We start from the raw sequence: 15,990 nt of genomic DNA, 5'->3' as shown, positions 1-15,990 counted from the left end.
TTGTAAAGGTTGTTTGATCCGTAGACAAAACTGTTATTGGTAAAAGTATTAGACATGGATAAATAAACAATTAATTAATTAATTGAGTAAATCGGAAAATAGTAATAATAATTAAAAATAATTTCTAAGATACAAAAAAAAAAGATTTTTCTCATTTTCTTTTTTCTGATCTCTTTTCTTTTCTTTTCTTTCTTTTTTTTTTGCCATTTAAAGTTTCCTCATTCAACAAATGGCTCCACCAGACGTTACAGCCATGTCTAGGCTATTGCATAAATATTGATTAATACATTTTTAATCAATTAAATTCTTATAGGCAATTAATGATTAATCATTAACCATTGCCATCCTTATTTCAAACCTTTGTTGCTGCGTTGTTTTCTTTTTCATATGCCATTGTTACTGGGATTGAACAGTTTTCCAAAATATCTACTTGCAATTACTTTGACTGATATTGTGATATGAGTTGTGATACTAGAGGTAATGAAATTTTTTACATCATTATTCTTATTTTGAAAAACACAACATTCATTAATTAAAAGTTTTTTGACACACATTGTGCCTTTAACCAATATTGCACCTCCTCTGCGATTTTGATAAAATTTAAATTAATTATGCAGCCTTACTTCACACTTAAGTACAAGTACCCCCCCCCCCCCCCCAAAAAAAAAAATAAATAAATAAATAAAAATAAAAAATAAAATAAATAAATAAATAAAATAATTGCAGTAATTTGGGTATTTGTAATTAGTTACTTCCACCCCTGCTAATAAGATGTCATTAAAAAAAGACCTATAGAAGTGTTGTTGAAATTTAAAAAAAATGCATGATGTTCTTCGACTCATCTTTGTGAGAACAAAATATTTAACTGATAAAAGACACAAAACACTGTTAAACGAATGTCTTCCTTTGCCAGCAGAAGTTATTTACAACGCGGAACGTTTCTTCAGAAGATAAGTTCCGGCAGGGGGACATTTCTTCCTCGTCCCACAAAGTTCCGTTTCCAGCATTTTCTGTGCATAGCGGATCAGCAGCAGCAGCAGCAGCTAGAGGCTTCTAGAAACAACGTGCACCGGGACAGTCACCGGCAAACAGCTCTGCTCTCTGCTCACAACGTTACACTGAAAAACTTCTAACATCATTCAGCTGTAAGGATGGCGAAGTGGGGAGAAGGAGACCCTCGCTGGATCGTGGAGGAGAGAGCCGACGCGACTAATGTCAACAACTGGCACTGGTGAGAAATAATGAAAAGGACACTGACTGCTAGCTAGCCCGCTAATGCTAACATCACACATTCAGCTCTCATTGATGTCAAGGTACAGGTGTTCTTTATTATTTTGGTCTTCTAAACAGACCAGTTGTTATAAGAGTTGGCTTCATATGCAGCCCCGATTGTGAAACATAGAGAATTACTTAAATAATCTATGACATTTGAGCGAATATTAAAATCGTTTTCAAGTTAGCTTCGCCTGTAGCTAGCTACTGTAGCTTCAGATGCATGTACTGAGGATGTTAGCCGCTGCTGCTGATTAACAACACTGCTACAACACACGTGTTTGGGTGTAATAACGTACTGTAAAATGTAATAAAATGGTTAGAAAGTGTTAAACTTTTGTTATTACACCTGTACATAACACGTCTAGAAGTTCCATTTTCACTGTGACTGTATATTTGAAATATAGTTTGTAGCCACTCGCTAAAAATGCTTTTAAAAGATCTATTTTTACAGTTGTTTATATCTTTGTTTGTGAGGTAGTGGTATAAAAGTGGCCATAAGTGTTAGGATTGCGAATCATTTTCCCAATACATTTATTGAACTGTATGCTGTTTTTAGAGTTTCCCCCACTGTAACTTTATTCAACTCTGTGCTAACATAATTCAAGTCAGAAATGTGGTTCTCCACCTGACAAATCTAAGGATTTCCCACGATGCCAAGAGACTTTAGATGGCGTGGTGTCATTATTAAATTCCTATGAAGTAAATATACTTGGTGGTCCCTCCTTCGTCAAGGCGGGGCTTCTTTTTAAAGTTCCCCAAAAACTCCCAGTTTAACTAAAATACAGCTATGATTAGGGATGCACAATAAATAGTGGGGCAAAAAATTATTAGTTGAAAAATTTATTATTATTTATTATTATAGCTGATAAATGTTGACTATAATACAATCTGATTGGACAGACTATGTCAAAGCATGTAATTTAAAAATTATTAGGCAAAAATCTCTGTGAAAGCCAAAGTATGTTTGAAGTTTTTTGATGTTCATTACTCGTAAAAGTAAATGAACATTTGAAGAGTCAGCTATTCTTTGTGTTGTAATAGTGATGTCAATTAGATTTGGTTTGGACAGAGCTTTTCTTACCTTCAGATGTGCACAAACTACAGGTTATATGGACATCTTTTCTCTATTGGCCAAGAGAGGCAGGCAATTATTATCATCATTAGTATTTGCTAAAAAAAAAAAAATCTATTTTGTGCATCCCTGACTTTGATGACTGTGAATGTAAAGGATGAATGTTAGGATCACCACAGACCACCTGATATTCATGAATTATATTAACCTGTTAGTTACTGATGGCTCTAAAATGGCACTTATGAAATAAGGCCATTTATATTATCTGTGAGGTTTGGCTGTACCACAGGTTAAAATAACTTACTGTGTGCATATTACTGCAGTTTTCTGTAGCATATCATACAATGTTTGTTGAGTGTGTTGTTCCTGGTTTCCAGGCAGCTGTTAATTTCAGTTTGACAGTGTAGTAATTAACTTTAAGCTCGCTTTTGACCGGTAAATTATCACGTTACAAGAAGTGTTATGTTGTCCTTGTGTAGTAATTCAGTAAGACCTTCCTGTAACAAACTAGCCTACATGTTCTCTGACATAAAAGTAGACTTAATGTTCAGTGCAATAAGTTAACCTTCCCAGAAAAGTTCAAAGTTTCACCCTAATAAATATTATTAGAAAGCAGCAGCTCGAATGTCAGTATTAAATGATGCAGAATACATTAGAAATTTGTCAGCAGTTTAGTATAAAATACTAAACTTGGGACTGAATGGAGCCAACATTGGCATCCAACATTCAGCTATCGGACTGACATCACCAATCCAGATTTCATGGTCTGGTGTTTTTATGAATTAAAAATATGTAATAATGCAATTTTAAACCCATAGTCGAAATGTTGTAGCATAAATGATATAAAACAGTTCTACAAAGATATTCAGCAGTCATCTTTGTCTCCCAGAATTCTTTGAGTTCAGGCAGAGCTTGTCCTGGACCATGAATCCACAGTAACGTAATATGAGACAGTCTGGAACTGAGTCAGCTTGTAACAGTTGGTTAACTCAACATGTCCTCAGTTCAGAGACATTTTAGCATGACAGAAACCTACTAGGGTATCGGTATTGGAAGAGATCCAAATTCAGACATCGGATCAGAACTGGAAAAAAATTTCTCATCAAGTCTTTGTCAAAGGCTCTCTGTCAAGAGAAAAACTTGCCCTGTACCAACAAGTTTCAAGACTGATTCCACTCTGAGTGATTTGTAAAGTGGCCTTATGCGTTGTCAGACTTGACACTGCCATTTTAATCCATCTCAAAGATAATTTGGTCATTAGTACACTGATGTCTGTCTGTGTTTATATTATAGTATACAAACAGAATAACAAAAACATCATGACACCTGCTCAACATAACACTGTAAATATTCAAGAAAAAAAAGATGCAGATGTGTGTTGTTGTCTGTTGTCCTGTCTGGATGTGCTCTCTCATCTGTGCTGGACTTTTGCAGGACTGAAAGAGATGCAACAAACTGGTCGTCGGACAAATTAAAATCCCTGATCCTCGGGGTGAGCGTGGAGAACGAAGACGGGAGCTGCGAGGTAACAGAAGTCAGCAAGTTGGAAGGAGAGGCCTCGATTAACAACCGCAAAGGGAAACTTATTTTCTTTTATGAATGGAACTTGAAAGCCACTTGGACCGGTGAGTACAAGACTGAGGCTGTTTGTTGATTTTTTTGTTTTGGGTGGAATTTGGCTGAACATGCGTGTATAAAATACATCATACATCTGCTAACAGTGGACTGACTTTGCTGCTGTCACTGCTGCATGAATACAGATGAAACAAACAGGAAACAAACTTTATCACCTGCCTACTGCAGTACTTTCTTTCCTGAAAAGTCCTGAATACTTTCTCATTTTGACAGTCAAATGCTTCTTAAAATAGAAACTAGGCAATTAGTAGAGGACAGTAACTCATCAGATGATCAAAAGGAGGTTTACTTATCAGCGTTATTGGAAAGAAAGAGGAATGAAGAGGCTTTGAATCGCTGCTGACATCTGTTCTCTCTGTATTTTACCAGGAAAGTCAAAGACAGGAGTCAAATATAAAGGAACAATTGAAGTTCCAAACCTGTCTGATGAAAACGACATGGAAGATCTTGATGTAAGTTTGACTAAACAACTTGTATGTAATGAACAGAGCGGTGTAACAACAGTGTGATGACAACCGTACTATTTTCTTTGTCCAGATTTCTGTATCGTTGAATAAAGATGAGCCTGAAACGCCGCTGATGAACTTGATGAAGACAAAAGGAGCTGAGAAAATGCGCGAAGCCCTGGGCAGCTATGTTGTGTTCTTAAAAACAGGTGAGTAAAGAAAGTCTCATTATTAAATGAACAGATCAGTGATCCAAACTGACACAAAAGGGGTCCATTCACCCCCAAAGCTCAAAACACAGGATCAGTTGTCAAAATATATAAATATATGGCAAAATATAAAACAGCAGATAAAAACCAATACAAAATGAGAGGCATTACTGTTAAACTTGTATAACTGTAGAAATTTGCTAACTATTTAAGGGTGTTCCAATAAGGATTTTTGGGGCTGATCACAGGTTTTATAAGCCTTCTATTTATCACAAAATATGCCTGTGTAGAAATTAATGGGATATTATTATGATTTTAGCATCTAATTATTAGAAATGATGAAGTGAAGGAACAAGAAAGTGAGGACAGATTTAGGCCTATTTATTATAACAAAGGAAATTAGAAAAAGAAACTTTCGTGGCCATTTGAGTTGACGAGATTCACTTGAATGCACCGTGACGTCTGTCCAACACAGACAGCAGTGGGCAAAAGCAGAAAAAGCACCAAACCACAGAAAAGATGCAACAGTTTTTTATTTCATGACTGTTTTGGTGCAAACATTTATCCACCAGTGTGGTGGATAGCCTTCCAAAATTTTCTCGCCAAATGGAAAATCTAACCCAGTCACTTCATCTGATTGGCTCTTCTGATCAGCCAGAGATCACCAATCAAACTATTTAGAACTAACCTTAGAAACGGTGTTATCTATTTTTTATTGTATTATTCTGTTGTAGAGTTACTTTTTACAATATTGACAAACTTCCTCAGTTACTCAGTGTGGAGTTTTGAAATTAAACCTGCTGTATTTGTTTATTCAACACTCTTAGTTCTGTGATGTAGAAAAAGTTGGTTTTAAGCTAAAACAGTTTAATTGTTATTGCAGAGTTCACACAGGGAATGATCCTGCCCACAGCCAACGGTATGGCCAAGCCTCAGACCACATCACAGTCCAAAGCCAAGCTGGATAAAACTCAGGTTGGTACTGATGACAGTCACGTACAAAAGATCTCCAGCCATCAGCGACATTTTACACTTTAAAACTGAGGCAAAACTGTTGTCCCTAAATTATTTACTGTAACAGAAGCATCAGTTCTGAACCACCAGTGTTTTCCCTGCAGCAGCTCCTCTCACCAGACTTTTTTTTTTTTCCCTTGTGTTTTTGGAACAGATTTCCTCCTCAAGCAGCACAGCTGCTCCAGTCAACACCGGCGTCAAGATCCCCACCTGTAAATTCAGCCTGAAAGAAAAGTTCCTCACCTCACCAGCTGATCTGTACAGGGTCTTCCTCAACCAGGAGGTCAGCATCACCTGTTAACCTGCTGTGTCTGACCCTGATGTGATTCAGGGTTCAACACATTTATTTAATTCTCAGAGACGATACAGCTGAAAGAATAAATCATTTAACACAGATCAGTATCGGTGTTTGATTTCTCCTTTCTGAGTAAAGTGTTTTTGTCTTTTGTCTGTCTGCAGATGGTCCAGGCGTTCACACATGCTCCGGCCACAGTGGACGGAGAGAAGGGCGGGAAGTTTCGTCTGCTAGAGGGAAATGTTTTTGGTGAATTCACAGAGCTGGTAAGACCAATGTTCAGCCTTTTACCAAATTTAAAATAATATGGAATATATTGACGTCTATAGCAGTGATGTTGAGGTTAAATTGGGTTTTTTGTAGGTTTTTGTACATTTTGTTGTGCTCTGTTGTACCACATTACCATAATATGAAGTGAATAAATTCTCTTAACAATGAATCCTCTCTCCAACAGATACCTGACGAGAAAATAGTTATGAAGTGGAGGTATAACAACTGGCCCTCTGGTATGTTGATTTATTTCTGTTATTTATATATACACACACACACACACACACACACACACACACACACACACACACACACACACACACATAATAGGGGTGTCATGATTCTTTAAATTCACAATTCTATTTTCTTTTTCTTTTTTTTTCTAAACCTTGTTTAAACAAACAGCACTGATGACTGTACCATTGTTAGAATCCAAAGTTTTTATTTGTAAAGATCAACAGATCCCTTGTCAGAAAATTGTCGTTTATATTTTCAAATTCTTTTTTAAAAAGTCTGCATGGTATAAATTGTGATATGACGACCGGTAAAAATATACTGGGAGAATTGCTGATTCTACCTTTTCAATTTGATTGAATCAAATATTAATATCAATCAAATATTTGTGTCTGGGTGCCATAAAACATAAATTAAGTTTATCTATTCAAACACACTTTACTTTACCATCACTGCTTTAATATAAACTACATTTGAAACTATTAATTAATAAAAAATAACTGGTTTGCTTTGTGTCATTATGTTCTCATAATTTCATGGTAATTTTGACATCATATATACACAAGGATATCTTGATTCTTTATCCATAAAACTCGTGTTATTGAATGAGGCAAGTGACTAAATGTTCTCTTAAAATTGCTTCATGTGTCCAACCAACTGTCCAAAACCCCCAAATTCTTCTTTCACTGTCATAAATAACAAAGAAAAACAGAAAATCTTCACATTTAAGAAGCTGAAATGATTAAATGTTTGAAATTTTTGCTGATTAATTATCAAAATAACTGATGGTATCGTTTATTGTTCAAGTTACGCTGACACTAACATGCGGTCGCCTCTCTGCTGCACAGAGCATTACGCGACAGTCACAATGACGTTCTTGGACCGGAGCAGCGAGACGGAGCTGAAGGTGGAGTGTCGAGGCGTCCCGGACAGCGAGGAGGAGCGGACGAAAGAGGGCTGGAAGAGATACTACTTCGAGGCTATTAAACAGACTTTTGGCTACGGAGCTCGACTCTTCTGAAGACGGCGTACTGTAGTACTGTTTTCCTTTCTGTTCTGAATTTTTAAAACTCGTCCTTCGATCTGTCCGGCACAAAGATGTCCCATTGTAAACTCATAGCAGGAGTTAACGAACGAGACGAACTAGGTGAAGGCCGATCTGTCACCTGTCTGTGTGTATGTGTAAATGTTTTAATTTTTGAACATATTTAAATCTAGATTTCTCCCCGTCAGTATTGTTCAAAGGAGCGTAGATGGACTGTGCCTTTGGGACTCTGGATGGAAAATGAATTAAATAAAGCTAAGAATCGACTGAACCACTAATGAAAATTGGCCTCCACCTTCTATAAATATGTAATTACTGCAAGAGTTAGAATAAATGTTGGTTTTGTTTTATTTGAAAGAAAATATGTTGCTTTGAAATTGAATATTTTTTACTTATTTTACTCTTTTCAACTGTAACTGTAGTGAAGATGCTTTCAGCCAAGATGCATGTTTCATTTCAAACTGCCAGGAGGAGGAATGACTACTGGATTCTGTCACTTATAGCTAAGCAGTACTGTACTTTCAGTTGTTTCGTTGACACCTGATTTCACGCACATTAATGTGTCCAGCGTCTGTCTGTGTGATCAGATGAGCTCGGACCTTCTGCAGGAACGCAAATGTCTGTCACTGCTGGAACGTGAAAACGGTTTCAGTTCCTTATGCAGGTAGCTAGCGTAGCAACTAAAGAGAGACGTTTTGCTATATTTGGCTTCAAAATGTAAATTTCCAGTAAAAAAAAAAAGTTTTCAGAATAAATTGCATATATTTATTCATCATTTCATCCCTTCACAATGTAAAAAAGATGAGTTGGTTGGAATAAACCAATCCTTGTATGCTCTTGATTTGTTTTTATTTATGTGAACATCGTTTGACTTCTTCACATTGAATTTGAACAGAAGCTGAAATTAATGATTTATTTAGTTTGATTTACATTTCATATGCAAAGGTTTGCTGTCTTTAAAAGTTAATTTACAAGTGCTTTAAAAAGTAGAGGCTCAAAAGCAACTGCAAAGGCTGCTAATCGGCATAATAAGCGCTTAAGTTTCGTTTTAAAGGGACAGTTCACCATAAAATCAACAATACATATTTTTACCTGTAGTGAGTTTTGGAGATGTCTGCCTTCTCTTCAATATAATAAAACTAGATGGCACTTGACTTGTGTTCTCAAAGCACCAAAAAGTACATTTGAAAAACTGTCTTTCCAGAAATCAGGACCCGGTTACTCAAGATAATCCACAGACTTTGTTGTGAGCAGTTAACTTCTGAACTACATCTGCCAACTGTATGTGTAGTTTGGTAGAAAGAAAGTTCCTACATTAAACCAGACCTGTATACGTAGAAGCCACATTGACTGTTCTGACTCTTTGCTGCAATACGTCAATGTCGCCGCCATGTTGGGTCATGATTTGTGGAAACTTGCCGCTGAGTTTTTCAAATGTATTTTTGGCACTTCGAGCTTCGTCACCTGGTTCCATTGTATTGGAGAGCAGGCAGACATCTCTACAGCCGGTATCTCCAAAACTCACACCAAACTTATCTGGATGGATAAAAATATGTATTTTGGGGTGAACTGTTCCTTTAGAGGTTGGTGATCACTGTCTAAAGTGGTATGAAAAGCAGATTTTTTGGGAATTCTTACCATCTACATTTTAAGATTATTTAATCAGAGCATAACATTTATTTTCAATTCAACTACAAAACAAAAGGTTAATGCAAATAGTACAAAGAACAAAAAAGTTTTAGAATTTAAAATTCTAATGCAACCTATTGTACTGCATAATTTTAAGTTCATTAGAAGTATTTTCTATTTAGTGTAGACTTGCACAGAGAATTCAAATTCTATTTTTCATCCTAACATATAACAAACAAAAAGGGAAAGGGCTACAAAATGCCATATCTTTTTTTTTTCAAACAACCAAATAAAACAAAAAAACAAAACTGCATATAAGCAGGGAAAGATCTAACATATAACTTAAATGTTTGCTTTTTTCCTAAAACAACTTTTTTCCATAGTAAATACCCCCACCAGAACCAGCAGAGTTTAAATAAAGACAAACTAAACAAAAGTGACATGATGAGATGTCCTCTGGTTTTCCTCTGGTTGAACGTTCACAGTCAGAGGCAGATGAAGAGCTCCGACTCCTGAAAGAGAAACAGCAAGACAGTCGCTTTAAACTCCTCTTAAGTTCAAGCTACAAGCAACTTTCATATTGTGCTGATTTTGGAGGCCAGAAACACAAAATATGACATCAAAAATACAATTTTCTACATAGAAATCTCCTCTTTCTTCCTTTTAACTGGTTAAAGCACTTCTCACTGTAACTTTGCCTTGAAAAAATCTAAACACGGACTCCCTTCATCTGTTTTCAAGGAGAATCTGACCCAGTGGCATCACAAATAACTCTACAGAAATACTCAATCTTCTCACGGACGGTCTTGTTTGCTTATAGGGGTCATATAGAGGTATAAGTAACACTGTTAAAACAGTCCTTATAATAGTTTTAATAAACTTGTAATAACTGAGGATATCAACAATTTAGATGAATGATGAATGTTCCACTTTCGTAACAGCTGCTTGTTGTCTACTTTTTCCTCAACTTGGACAAATTACAAATCCTTTTAATTGACATAACAACACAGCCTTTCCTCTGGTGCCACAGGACAAACATTTTTTTAGCCCAGAGGTCAGAATCTAAGAATAGTAACTTATCTCTACTTTTTGTTTTCTGGAGCGTAATGCGCATTACAGCCTCATGGGGGCGCTATTGTAGCTTGCAGCCTTTTAGTTTTCTTCGTTGAGAGTTCAGTCACCAACACAGACAGCACCTTCTACAGCTGAAGTGCAACAGCATCTAACCCTTTTTTTATATAATCTAAAATAAAACACTAAGAGAAGAGAAAGGAGAGCTTAAATCTGTGTTTTAGTGTCTGTGTAAAAGGATGTGTTACTATGATGAGCGTCAGTTTAAGTGTTTTCAGTTGTAGGATATCTAAAAAAAAATACATACGCTTGAGTCGGAGTTGTTGTCCAGAGAGTCGAGACATGATCGTGGAGCCATCTCCACCACTTCAGTCGGTTTTTTAACAGAAATTTCATTCCGTCTGGTCCTGGAAAGAACATCATGTAAAATACAGGTCAGAGCTGAAATGAGAAGTCGCTTAATTGTTGGTCAGTCAACAGAGAAATAATCAACTGTGTCAATATCTGATTTATGGAAGACCAATTCCACCAATATGATGAAAAAAATAACAGTCCTAAGTATGCAAAAATATATACATTCTAATACAATATGTATCATTAATATAACAATAACAGTAATAACAAATATATGTAAGTGTGCCTTATCTACAATATGTAAGAGTAATATTTAATCTCAAACTGCAACATATGGAAAATAAACAATGAATAGAGATACAAGAATGGATGTAAAATTAATCATGTTACAACAATGTTGTATGTGTTGCACGGTGTGTTATTGCACAAGTTATTGTAGATTCAAGTCAGTATTGCATGTGATTTATTGCACACAGGTACTGTGTGATATTCAGTGGTGCACAGTTTAAGTATAAACAGAGAGAGTAGTGAGGTTATAGTTGCTGCTGGGTGAAATAAGACCAGGATGAGTCTATTGACTCTGAGTCTCATTGACACTCAGAGGGCGGAGTTTAACAGTTTGATGGCTGCAGGCAGGAATGATTTCCCGCGGTGCTCTGTAGTGCATTTCAGTGGAACGATTCTTTCACTTAAAATGACTTATAGGGTTTTTTTTCATCAAAATGGCAAAAAAAAAAATGGGCGTCCACACTGAATGAATAAACTGTTTCATTCATTTTTTCAAGCAGCAAATGCCAAACGTATTCTGATTCTAGATTCTCACGTGAATATTTGCTGCTTTTCTGTGTCACACTGTTGTATGATAGCAGTAAATTGAATCTTTTAGAGTCTTGGACTGTAAGTGAACTTGATATAGAAAGTTGCAAATAGTTTAAATATAAAGCATTTAAAACCAAAATAATGTAATCTAATGCTCAGCTGAGGACATCCACCACACTTTTCACTACCTAAATAGTGTGTCATGTTTGAAGAGAAACCTGTACGTCTTCACCTGTATAACGGCCACACACTGATGCCTCTGTTGTCCTTCTGGCCTACCGTAGTCGTGGCTCGCTCCACCAGGTCTTTAAGAAAGTCAAAGAGCTTCTCTGACTCTATGCACTGCTTCCTACACAGCAACACAACATAATACAGTAAATTAACTGTGCACGTACAGTCAACGCTTTTAAAAAATATAAATATGATTAAAGTTATATATTCTCAAAAATCTAAGTTGTGTCCTAATACTAAAATAATTACAGACAGATTTGCTTTGTTTTTGTGAGTTGAATTTGCAGCAGCCTGCCAAATTCATCAGCATAACTTCTTGTTTACGAAAAAAGCACTAATGCAAAATAATTTCTTGAATATCAACAAGATAAGTTTATAGCACGTGCTCTATACTATTAGTTTGGCATAGAGACAGTGAATGCATCACAGCTGATCTAGTCAGCTCAAGTATGAAAGAAGAATAATGACTGATTCTAAGTGGTAACACATTGTGAGAGTTAGATAGCTTATGTATAAACAGAGAAGCAGAAAAAGGTTAATTGTGCTGAATAAAACAAGGTTTCAGTCCAGATTAAAGGGTAACTTCTGCATTTTTGAACCTGGACCTATTTCCCCATGTTTTTCTCTCGGAGTGACTAACGGAGACAACAATGTTTGAAACTGGTCCAATATTGAGCAAGAACGCTGCAGCAGTCAGCTGTGAAACAGGCTGCAATGTGATGTTGTGTGCAACTTCAAAATGCATCCACTGATATGGCTTGTTTTTTTTTGTCCCTGACAGGCTCAGATTGTTATTCTCAGTGTCTGCCGACATTATGGAAAGGATCCCTTTTTTTTTAAAGAGTAATGACCAGAAACAATTTATAGCTCTCGTCAAAGCCACCGGACTCCATTTATAGAAACATCATTTTAAATCCAAACTTGACAGAAACAAAATAAGCAAAACAACACTGTTTTGGTTCACCTTTCGGCTGTTCTAACAATCACTGGTTTAGTTTAGTTTAATAGGATCCCCATTAGCTGCAGCAAATGCTGCCACTATTCTTACTGTCCGGTTTGGCAGAAATAATTCATCAAGTTAGACATTAAATATTTTGGGTGTACACGCCGGTCCTCCCTCTGACGTCTGACCTCTCGCTCCTCTCACCAGCTCTGGTTTGGTCAAAATAAACCCATTATTCACCGAGTTGGCTCTACACACCGTTTCTCCCTGCTGCTTCTCTGATGTCCAACTTTCCTCCCTCTCTCTCCTGATATTTTAGCAACTGACTCAGTGAATTAAGGGTTTATTTTAACCAAACCAGAGCTGGTGATTGTTGGAACAGTGGAAAGACGAACCAAGATGTTTTTGGTAGCCAGTTTTGTTGAGTTTGAATGAAGTTGAGTTTTACTGTGATTAAAGCAAGAAATCGTCTGTTTCAGGTTAAACAAAAAGGTCTTTTTCTGTAGGGATCTTTTCCATAATGTTGTAAGACACCTGGAATAACAGTCTGAGTCTGTTAGTGACAAAAACAAACACTTTTAGCGGACAGACTCTGACAGGCACAGTTTCCCTTAAGGATTATATTGCAGGCCATGCAGCTGCAGCTGCAGTGCTCTCTTAAACAACTAACTTAAACAAGGTGGAACAACAGTCTTACTTACATGTGAGCGACAGACACGACGGTGCTGAGCTTTGACTGAGTTATCAGACAGGTCTTGGTCAACAGACACTTCAGGAACATTTCTAGAGCCCGAGCTGATCGCTGCAGTTCAGGACTCTTACATCTTTACCACAACATGCCAGACCGTTTTCAACTTCAAACTCTTCACGTCTGCTTTGAGACGACACAAACACTGGCCTTTAATGAAATATAGTGACTGTAATCTATATTTGACAGTTTCCTCCAGGATTACAGCTGAAAACAGATTGCATCACCTACAGGTATAGTTTTTGGTACATTTTCCTGAATTAATTATTGTTGCAGCACTTTTTTGTTAATTAATGCCTCATTTAAAAGTAGCAGTGTGTGAGTCGAGGTAGGCGGTGGCTTTAGGTGCCTCAGAGAGCTGCAAAACCTGGAAGAAATCCATCTGTTGGGGTTTCAGTGGAGTGTTTTGTGTCCCATGATGGTCTCTGTGCAGCTTCAAAGGCTTTTCCAGCCTGACAATAACATACAGGGACTGTGAGGGAAACAATGCGTACCTTGAGTTTTTGAAAGGAATAAAACTGGTTAAATGTAAGACCTGAGTTTCAGTACAGAAATCCCCCAAAACAGCAAAACTTTCAATACAATTAAATAAACAAAAAATCTATCAGAACCAGCATTAGAAACTCACAGCCACTCAGTGCTAACTTTCAGAAATCTGTTTGCTTTAATCTGTCTTAATAAGTAAAGTGCCAAAGTTAGAAATTGATCAAGGCCATAGTGAAGGGACTACCACTCCCAGCATGCCTAGGAGCTCTTAAGAAGGAGGTGGAGGAAAACAGACTGATGAAAGTTGAATTAAATGCAAAAACATCTCCAGAGTGCTGAACAGGTAACCTTTATACACAGGTGCTCCCTGCATGGATCAGACCTGCACTACAATAAACACACAACTACAATATACACACACTGACACACACGCGCGCGCGCACACACACACACACACACACACACACACACACACACACACACACACACACACAGATAATCCTGCATTTGTGCAGGTTTGAAGGATACAGATGATCACAGGAACCGCCATCGCAATCCTCCCAACCTCTGTGTCTTTCTGCATGATCTTTTTGATGCGACTCTGGCAGCAACAAACAAAAATTTCACCACTTTCAGAGGAATTACAATCATGTTTTGCTGATGCATTCATGAGCTCCTTGTAAACTACAGCTTTCTAGATATAATGTCACGAAAGAAACATGCAAAGCAGCATGGAGCAGCAAGCAAAGAGCTATAAATATCATAAATTAGCTGAAACTTTATTGGCTGCAGTTTTACTAAACATAGTAGTGGATTAAGTATTCCAGATCATTTTTGGCGTGAGTATAAATGTACTTCATTACACTCCACCACTGCCTAGAGTCAGATTTATCTGATCTGTCAAGTAATTCTATCGATCTCCTTCTTATAGTACTTCTGTCATCTTAATGTTGGTATGTACACCTTCAGATTCACCATAAATCGATAACTCAGTTTCCGTGTTGTCCGCACTGTTCAACAGTTTATCACAGTTATCACGAATAATCACAGTCGCAGTGTTTATCACTCTGACAGGACGGTGATATCTCAGATTTCCGACAGTCCCTGAAAGCAGCAGGTGCTCCATGCTACATGGGCGCAGCTAACCGTTAGCTTGTTTTATCGGCGCTTTTAACAGCTTTAATGTATCAGAATAAAGTTAATACTCACCGGAGGGAAGCGTACATTATATCTTCTCTTCTGCCCGGGCATTTTACTCGCTCTAATCCGCGCGGCTCGATCACATTTTTCATGTTTTTAGCGCAAACCGCCGCTGAGTCCATTTGTTTACCTTCAGCAGGAACAAACCTGTGAAAAAAAAAAAACACACCTGAGGTCGACCCCGTGACCCCCAATAATGACGTCACGGCACGGTCAATTCTTGAAAAAAAAAATTCTTTTTCCTTTTCCTATGTATTATTTTACACAATCCCTTTACTGACTGTCTTTTTATTTATTTATTTATTTATTTATTTAGTTAGTTAGTTAGTTAGTTAGTTAGTTAGTTATTTTTCCAATGATAACTGAATTCCATGGCACTTTGTCCTCTCTTTTTGCCACTTAAAATTACTTATATATTACTGCTGATATCAATAAAGTCAGGGGGTGAAAACGTGTAAAAGAAGTAAATTAAAAGTGATAAATATAGGCCCATATTTTTTTAGTTAAATTAAAAAAACACTCAGCAAATCAAAGGAATTTAAAGTTTTGAGAAGTGGCATTTTTTCTGCTATTTTACATTTAATATTAGCCCTTTTTTAATTAAACAGTTTGGCTGATAATTAAGATACGATAAAATAAAATATTCCTTTATTAGTCTTACAATGAGGAAGTTTTCAGTGTTACAGCAGCATTATGGATAGCATAAAGAAGCATCAATAGAAATATAAAATAAAATATATGAACAAGAGGAAATATAAAAATAGCACCAATAAAAAACTGGGAGATATAAAAATTGGAACAGTATACAGTATAAACAGACTGACTTGCACAGAGGGAATATTGATATTGCACCTAGAATAATACACCTGACTGAAGTATTAATATTACACATTGAAATTAAAATTTACCCGTGTGAAACCGCACAGTATGAAGTGATATTACACCTGAATAAGTATTAATATTGCACAGTTGATGTACATTATGGGGTTAGCAGCGTCTCTGTAGTGGAAAATG

General features: G+C 36.7%; 2 protein-coding genes across 2 annotated transcripts; one reads left to right on the top strand and one right to left on the bottom strand.

Moving 5' to 3' along the window:
- Positions 1–998: 998 nt before the first annotated feature.
- On the top strand, positions 999–8,336 carry LOC146311219 (activator of 90 kDa heat shock protein ATPase homolog 1-like). The gene is made up of 9 exons (XM_084742613.1): positions 999–1,231; positions 3,782–3,972; positions 4,352–4,434; positions 4,520–4,637; positions 5,521–5,612; positions 5,806–5,934; positions 6,111–6,212; positions 6,401–6,452; positions 7,299–8,336. The coding sequence occupies exons 1-9, from the start codon at positions 1,152–1,154 to the stop codon at positions 7,469–7,471; spliced, it is 1,020 nt and encodes a 339-aa protein (XP_084598739.1). The 5' UTR covers positions 999–1,151; the 3' UTR covers positions 7,472–8,336.
- Positions 8,337–9,585: 1,249 nt separating this feature from the next.
- On the bottom strand, positions 9,586–15,130 carry LOC146311218 (dr1-associated corepressor). Its single transcript, XM_084742612.1, has 6 exons — positions 14,986–15,130; positions 14,305–14,377; positions 13,244–13,337; positions 11,601–11,717; positions 10,503–10,602; positions 9,586–9,636 (listed from the first exon to the last, which is right to left on the bottom strand). Exons 1-6 carry the CDS (start codon positions 15,025–15,027, stop codon positions 9,610–9,612), a joined length of 453 nt encoding a protein of 150 aa, XP_084598738.1. The 5' UTR covers positions 15,028–15,130; the 3' UTR covers positions 9,586–9,609.
- Positions 15,131–15,990: the final 860 nt, after the last annotated feature.

The sequence above is a fragment of the Lutjanus erythropterus genome, chromosome 18 (assembly GCF_056507025.1).
Source record: "Lutjanus erythropterus isolate fLutEry1 chromosome 18, fLutEry1.hap2, whole genome shotgun sequence".
Taxonomy (NCBI): Eukaryota; Metazoa; Chordata; class Actinopteri; order Lutjaniformes; family Lutjanidae; genus Lutjanus; species Lutjanus erythropterus.
Note: the sequence above shows the minus strand (reverse complement) of the source record. Positions and strands in the feature narration are given on the sequence as shown.